Consider the following 8,998-nt stretch of genomic DNA (forward strand, 5'->3'; position numbering starts at 1 on the left):
AAACACTGTCGATTTCTTCTATAGAGAAAGAGAAAAATCAACCCCAGTACGGGACAGTACTTTATTTATTGACCTCGGAAGGATTAAAGGTAAGGCTAACCACAGCAGAATTTTAACTCCGAGCTCAGAGAGATGGAACGAATCCGGCAAAGCATTCTATCAGGCATTCAAAGATTCTTTCATCTCGTCGTCTATGTATATATGTCTGTGAAATGCGCGTTTTATTTTCCTGGGTATTTATATGAACTCTAATAGTAACTACAGTGTGCTATAATTGCTAATAGCTTGCAGCCTTTCCTTCAGCATCATGCCAAATTTATTAAGCTTCGATAGACAGGATAGAAGATATCTGAAGAGACAAGTATCTGGGATTGACATTCCTTTTCTACCTTATATTTTTCTTCCTTTACGTTGTCTAAACTCTGTATCAGCAATTTGCTAATTGCAGTTATAAACAGCAGCCACAGATATATTTTTAAAAACTGAGATTATGTTGAAAATATTACGAAGCAGTTTATTAATATATATTTCATTTCACTTTCAGAACTTGAAAATACATTCGACGCCTCCGGTATTACAATTAAAACTGACCTTTGGGTAACAGACAATTATGAAATTTCGGACGTCCTTTTGGGTAGGTATGTAATAACAACTGCTGGATTTTTATTAAACTAATACTATTTTCAAACTCTACACACCAGACCAAACTCAGCTGATTTCATGACATTTTTCGTTCTCTAATATTTTAATCTATTCCAAGTCGATGTATTTTAAGCCTTTGATATTTTTAATTCTTTTTAGCTCATTCAGAGCACCAACTTAACTGATGTTTTCCATACTGATCGAGTCTCTAAGTAATTGAAATATGCTAATTATCATCCTTATAATCATAGATTATTGTACATATTGCTAGTGTTGCTGCCAAATACGGTGAAGATACCTAATGAGATCAAAACATGCCCTGAGTTGTCTCCCTTACATACTAAAATAGTTGAAATAATATTAATCATTGAGTTACTTCTGTCTCTTCCTCACTCCATATTTTAATGAGTTTTTTATACTCACTGCTTTAAACATATTAATACTAATAAATTTTAACACTAGCTTAAAAAAACGTTTAGACTGATCACATTTCTAGGTAGTGATATGTGCATATTATAGAAATAATGGTTCTGTCACCCCTATTTTTTTCTGACACTAAACGATACCTAAAGAGGATTCAGTAAAGATTTCCAATTTTACTATTAAGGTTTTATAACCCATTAGCGCCCATGGCCCTTTTTTTTAGGACCAGAAGGATAATCCATCATATTTCTGCAACACCTGTATTTTTCTGAGATATCTTTAGTTAGTCATCAAGACAGGAGTATCTTTCAAATATTGTAATAAAATTTTATATATATATTTAGTATCAGATAAGTTGTATAAAAAAAGATTTTTGGTAATAAATCAAAAAAAAAAATTGGGGCACTTATGGGGTTTTAGGTTAAAAATTGGGAGTCGGTGTATGAAGTGAGAGTATTTTTTTTTATTAGTTAGGGAGATTGAATAAAAAGCTACAGATTCCTTTCCATATTTGAATGTATGGATGGATGGATGAAGAATAATGAATGGAAACTCACAAACTGCGAGTGCACGAACGCACATATATACATAATACACTCTCTTTTTCTCTTTCCCTCTCTTTTTCTGTGTGTGTGTGTGTAAAAACTGGACGAAAATGCACATTTGTTGTAATTACCTTACATTCCAACCGGTTTCCACTCTAAGAGTTCTTCAAAGGAAAATAAGAAAGGTAGATATAGTAATGAGAATATAGAGATGAAATTATTGCCAGTAAATGAAAAATGAGGATATCAGGTGATAAATAGATAGATAGATAGATAGATAGATAGATAGATAGACAACGCACGTGCTCACACAGGTAGATACACAGGTAGATACTCAGACAGACAGACAGACAGACAGACAGACAGACAGACTGACTAACAAACAGACAGACAGACTGACAAACAGATAGACAGACTGACTGGCTGATAAATAAGAGACCTATGCACGACGCCATATTAATAACTTTTAAATGTTTTTATACCGCTGGTTTGTGTGGCAGAAATTAATGGTATAAGATTTAGCGGGGATGAAAGCGGAGATTTTGAAGGATTTAGCACAACATTCACAACAAATACTAAATTTGTAATTTATAACGCACATTTACTTTTCACCCTAACCTCGTTTCCATTTGTACATTAATGTTTGTTTACAACTAAATATAGCAAACTGTTTTGTCATTGCCAGATTTTAATCAGCGTTTTCAATGGGAAATATTTAGCAAACGTTGATTGTCTTGAATGATTCTGTTTTCAGTGATTAAATATATATGTATATATGTTATCCATTGTGTTAACTTAGAATGTATTGAAACGTGTCTATTGTTTCTTGTTCTTTTAAATGCGTCACCAAGATGAGTCACGACTATTCTACGTCGTATTGTGGTTTCGATATGAACCGCGGTTAACCGAGTCAATAGGCAAATAAACTATCAAGCACAGAATGACATAAATCCCTAAGTAATATCAACAGCACCTCTCCTCTCTCTCTCTCTCTCTCTCTCATCTCTCCTCCTCTCGCTCTCTCCTCTCTCTCTCTCTCTCTCTTCTCTATCTCTCTCTCTCTCCTCTCTCCTCCTCCTCGCTCTCTCTCTCTCTCTCTCTCTCTCTCCTCTCTCTCTCTCTCTCTCTCTCTCTCTCTCCTCTCTCTCATCTCTCTCTCTCTCTCTCTCTCTCTCTCTCTCTCTCTCTCTCTCTCTCTCTCTCTCTCTCTTTCATTAGTTCGTTCCTCTAAGCTGTAAGTTAACCCTGCATTACAATCTAATACACATAATTTGTACTGGTGGCCGACACGGTTACTTTTTAACTGCTCAGTCTATTTAGTAATAAGTAAACACAGTACGGGTTTGATGTTCTCTATATCGTATCTAGACACTTATAAATAACTCGGTTCACCTAATTGCTAGAAGGTATCACAAGTGTGTGACATAGTTGACAATCAGTGTACGCAACGGTACTGCTTAACTCTTAGAATTTAGTTCACCTAATTTTAAGTAGTTTTCCACGGTGTGGTATGTTCACTGTACCATGTCCGTGGGAATGACATTTACTTGTCAACAGTCGTCAACGAAAGCACAGAATACTTGCTTCTCTGTACAAGTGTCCATGATCAAGATACTTCACTTTTAATAGAATTCGGTACATTTGGCTGCACCTAAGTACTGCACTATAATATAATTCATAGTATTGCGCCAATGTTCTAACAAAACATTTAAATGTCACACACAACAAATAGAAGAGTAAAATAGACAAGTAGACATAAAGACAGGAATCTTTTAGGGATCCAAGGATCGAGGTGTAGGAAGAAAGTTAGCTTCAAGCAAACTGTATTAAATATAAAAAGCAATTTTCAGGGACAACAGTGGTCTATTGAAACGGAAGGTTGTGGATTATTTTTCTTATCGAAGCACGATAAAATTTTAAAAAGTTCTTTTTATATTTCACGGTAGGCAACCAGGGTTGCCAAGTATACGAATGAGAATACAAGATTTAAGGAATGGAGTAGATAAGATCCCGGCTACATATGTTTCATAGCGAATGGAACATCTGAAGTGGTAAATATCCAAGCGAGGTGTATACGGCAGGCTATTCTTCAGGCAAAGGATATCTTGTCAATCAAGATGTCCATGGTTTGAAGAGTAATCTGCGGTATACACCGCGCTTAGATATTTACCACTTCCGATGTTCCATTCGCTATGAAACATATGTAGCCGTTAAATATAGAGATATTCTATTGACATTCAGTAATTTATTTGTATTACAATATTATATTAAACCCTATGAATATAATATTTAACGTAAAACATAACATAATATTGTATAAATAATTATGAAAACCGTAACAGTCCACAAATTGTTTCAGCTTATATATATGTTTTCTGATATACATAATCAGAGTTCAATTATGTCTATGCCACTTCAGGGTAGATCGTTTCAGAAAGACGAAATCCCGTCTGGAAAGGATGGTTGGATTGTAAAAAAAAGTTTCATAACCCAGACGATCTACCCTGAAGTGGCATAGACATAATTGAACTGTGATTATGTATATCAGAAAACATATATATAAGCTGAAACAATTTGTGGACTTTTACGGTTTTCATAATTATTTATATAACGTTATATTATGTTTTAAGTTAGATATTATATTCATAGTATTTAATGTAACATTGTATTATAAATAAATTATTGAATGTCAATAGAATATCTCTATAATTAATTTTTCTTTATTATTGAATTATACCAATAGATAGACAGACAGACATCATACATATATACATGAATACGTTTACTCGTTATGAAGTTGTGATGACTTCCAGCCTATTTTGTTTGAATTGTCTTGTATTTGTTGTCCCCTTTCTCCTCTCTTTCCTCTTTCTTTTAAACCCAACAGGGGCAAGTTTGGCGAGGTGAAAATCTGTACAGAACGGCAAACAGGCCAAGAGTTTGCAGCCAAATTTGTGAGTGTCCGTGGAATGCAAGGTCGGAAAGATATCCGAAATGAGATAGAAATAATGAAAAGTCTTCGTCATCCCAGACTTCTGCAAATGTACGATGCTTACGAACGAAGAGATAAATTTTGTCTCGTTTTAGAATTGTAAGTATTTAATTTTTGTCTACTTATATTTTGTTTATTTTCATCATCATCATCATCATCATCAAATTGATAAATAGGGTAAGATTTATGATTAGTGTTAGGGTTAGGCTTAAAGCCATGTCTGAAGATATCCACATATTGGTTTCAAATTTTGGCCCAAGGCCAGCAAGGAGAAGATAAGTCGGTTACATCTACCCCAGTGTTCAACTGGAACTTATTTTATCGATCCAGAAAGGAAGAAAAGGAAAGTCGATCTCGGTGGCATTTGAACTCAGAACGTAAAAACGGACGAAATACCGCTAAGCATCTTGTTCACCCCCTTATGAAGATACACACACACACATACATTATATATACGTGAAGGCGCATGGCTCAGTGGTTAGAGCGTCGAGCTTACGATCGTGAGGTTGTGAGCTCGAATCCCGGACCGGGCTGCGTGTAGTGTTCTTGAGCAAGGCACTTTATTTCACGTTGCTCCAGTTCACTCAGCTGTAGAAATGAGTTGCGACGTCACTGGTGCCAAGCTGTATCGACCTTTGTCTTTCCCTTGGATAACACTGGTGACGTGGAGATGGGAGGCTGGTATGCTTGGGCGACTGCTGGTCTTCCATAAACAACCTCGCCCGGACTTGTGTCTAGGAGGGTAACTTTCTAGGTGCAAGCCCATGGTCTGTGTCGTGACCGAAGGGGGTCTCCGATATATTTATATATATATATATATATATATATAAATCAAAGGGTAATCTGAAATAGAAAGTTCCATTACCACTGGCCTAGCGTGTAAAATTGTAGCCAATAGACTATATATTATTCATATAAATACAGTGTACATTTAAACACATAAGAGGTATCCATCATAGGACTACCTGCACGCTAGAGAGGACAGTTAAATTCCAAATCACTATTAGGGATAAAATTTCGAAGGGCCCTAATAATGGTGTAGAATTTAACTGTCCTCTCTAGCGTGCAAATAGTCCTATGATGGATACCTCTTATGTCTTTAAATGTATACTGTATATACATACATACATATATATATATATCCACAAAATATTATTTGAGATAATATATACAAAATCATTATTTGTATGAATACAAAAAATGATTTGGTTATATATGTCATGAGGAGTTAATTCATAAATAATTTGTAGCTGTATAGATTTTTAAAAAATAACTTGAAACTCTTTATGAAGTTGAAAAATCCCAGGATCATCAAGGTTTTTTGTCATCTTTTAAGCACCCACGTTTCCAACGTATTAAACACGAGTTCACAGAATTTCTGACGATGAGAGTGAACGCTAAATATCTGATCTCTCCAAGCGGAGATATAGCACGCAGGTCATTTCTATTTGAAAGAAACCATTTTCCACCTTTTTAATCGTTGTACAATCTTCCCACGATATACATAGGCAAGAACGATAAACATTACTTTTGTTTACATCTTTCGTTCACACACACTCATACACATCTACTATTTCTCTCTTTCTCTCTCTCTCCCCCTCTCTCTCTCTCTCTCTCTCACACACACACACACACACACTCTCATTCACACATGCACTCAAACACAGTATATGCTTTTATATGCTACTATTAGTTTCATGTGCTGAGAGCAAGCCAGATATTGTTTTTAACAGTGCCTGATGATTGTGCTAGGACACCAGACATGTTAAAAAACACTGTCTGGCATGTTCACATGACATGAAACTAATAGTAGCACATAAAAGCATATATTGCGTTTATTAAATGATATTTATCTCTCACCAGATGGAGCACTTTTTTGTTGATCTTACCATCACAAAACAATACACTATATATGCGTGTTTGTGTGTGTGTGTGTGTGTATTATGTATGTATGTATATATATGTATGTATGTATGTATGTATACACACACACATATTTGTATGTTAGGGAAGGAGAGGAAAGTGTCATAGAATTGTCGAAATTACCTTCGGGAAACGTTCACCTGACTAAATTCTGTTTATTGATAGTATATTACATTCGTCGATCGAAAATTATGTATGTTTAGACGTTCATTCTTTACTGTCCTCATAGATAAATATCTCGTTCAATGCTTTCAGGGTTTCTGGTGGAGAGCTATTTGAACGTGTCATCAATGAAGATTTCTATTTGACGGAGAGAGCCTGTGTGATTTTCCTCAGACAGATCTGTGAAGGAGTTGAATTCATACATTCGAAAAATATTTTACACCTGGATATGAAAGTATGTTTCTCATATTCTCACCCATATCCGCTCTCTCACTCTCTCTCTCTCTTTCTCTCTCCCTTCTTCTATCAGTCTTTCCCTTTCTTTTTTTACCCTCCACTCTTCTTGTCTTATCACTCCGTTTTCCTTTCTATGTATTTTTTTCATTTTCATTTTCAACATGTGATAAAGTGAATATGGAAGATAGCTATTTTCAGAAAAAGAGTCCCAGATTTTCTTTTCCGATATTATTACCTCAGTGGAATAATAAAGGCTTCTATGAAATGATAGTTTACAGAAGGAGGAATCGAGATGATAAAGGACTAGATTTAATATAAATTAAATCTAGGCAGGCTTTCAACTCATAAGAATTAGACACCAGTTGAAATACTGAAAAAACAAATGATAGCAACTATCTATCACCACGACCTCTCTGTTCTTGTGTACTTGAGTATATAACTAAAGTAATTTGAAGTGAGGTAGATGTAATGCTTAAATAACTTCCCTTGCTATGAGTACCGAAAAGGAATATCGCATTTCATGTCATTGCATTCAAATTATATCGTAAAAATATTCGTTCAAAATATAATCGCCATCACTGGCAATGACACATTTTCTCGCCTCGAAACCATTTTTCTGATTCCTCGGGGGGAAAACGACAGGTTCTTTAGAAAGAGAAAAATGTTTGGAGTACCGTTTCAACACCGATCCGAATTTTTAATGTTTTCTACGGGTAAAGTGTTCAATTGACCTGAATAAGTGAAAACCTGATAGATCTAAATCTGATTTGTATATGAATATATCTTTGTATATGAATATATCAAATGAATATATCTTTTCTTGAGTTAACTTTGCTGAATGTGGTCTTATATTATCATGTTGTAGGGTGAGATACCTACTCCCTTTCTCTATACATTTTCCCAGTTTGCTTGAGACAATCTTGCACAGTGGACCAAGGTTTGCTAAGTATAAGTTCCTGATACTTTGACCGGACGCTTTTGTAGTATAACGCCAGTCTCTTAGCGCGAAAATACTACGCTACTTTTCGCTATCCCTAATATGTGGCTAGTTTTATAAAGTCGGTGTGACTGACATTCAACTTTTACAGGCTGAACATTGGTTCTATTTCTGGGGGGAGATAGAATGGGGAGACACAGAACAAATTGGGAAGGGGAAAAGAGGTAGGTGTTTCGAGTGGGTTTGGTAGAGTTTGGTTGGTTTGATACATATGTAACTAATACAGAGAAGTAGAAAACGTCAAAGTAGTGATAGAAAAGGTCAAGAAAGAATACAGCACGTCTGCGTAATAAGTGTCACAGTGTGTTAATGGTTTGAGTTTTGTCAGTCATTTGGATAGGTGTTTTATACAGTATGATATATCTGTCTGTGTAGCAATTGCTTTGGCTTAGACTTGTGGACAATGCTGCAAATGGAGAAATCGTGCATTTTATAGAGCTAGTTGCTGAACATGGCCTACATGTTTTATAATCTGATACGGTTATCTGGTCTTTGGAGTGTTATTTGATTACATTATTGATATGTGTTCGTCATGATAGACGAAGAGGAATTATGATGTCTAACTTTGCATGTTCATGAGTAAGATGTAGTGTTGTGTTTCCTTAGTATGCATGGTGAGTGACAACGTCTTGATATTTTTAAGTAATACGAACATATCACAACTTCATCGGAAAATATTTTCGAGGTGACTATTCACAGAAGTAAGGTATATTTAGCACAAAATGTTTAGGCTGTATGTGGATGGCATATATGAACTAAAGCTATTTTAAAAATGTAGGGAGGGAAATGTGTTGGTGCAAAGAAGTATCTGCGTGTGTTACAAATTGCGTCAAATATATCGTTATGTAGTGAAAGGTAAAAGTGGGAGATATAATCGAAGACTTGGGACCATAAAATTCTATTAACTTTCTATAAAGTTCACATGAACCCCACAGTGAAATACTGCACCTATACCTGAGCCGGCTCTACTACCCCACATACAAACAATATTGACTGCAACCAAATAAAAGCTATCTGGCTCATCGATGTGGTCGAATTTACTCACCAACACGCTCTAGCCTCTTGCCCCTAGAAGCA

At 35.5% G+C, this 8,998-nt stretch overlaps 1 protein-coding gene across 1 annotated transcript; it reads left to right on the forward strand.

Moving 5' to 3' along the window:
• Positions 1 to 544: 544 nt before the first annotated feature.
• On the forward strand, positions 545 to 6,922 carry LOC115232175 (myosin light chain kinase 3; the record flags this gene model as incomplete). Its single annotated transcript, XM_029802018.2, has 3 exons — positions 545 to 638; positions 4,498 to 4,701; positions 6,781 to 6,922. Coding segments are annotated over 3 exons (440 nt in total), but the record flags the coding sequence as incomplete, so codon positions are not given.
• Positions 6,923 to 8,998: the final 2,076 nt, after the last annotated feature.

This window comes from Octopus sinensis, unplaced genomic scaffold (genome assembly GCF_006345805.1).
Source record: "Octopus sinensis unplaced genomic scaffold, ASM634580v1 Contig19770, whole genome shotgun sequence".
Taxonomy (NCBI): Eukaryota; Metazoa; Mollusca; class Cephalopoda; order Octopoda; family Octopodidae; genus Octopus; species Octopus sinensis.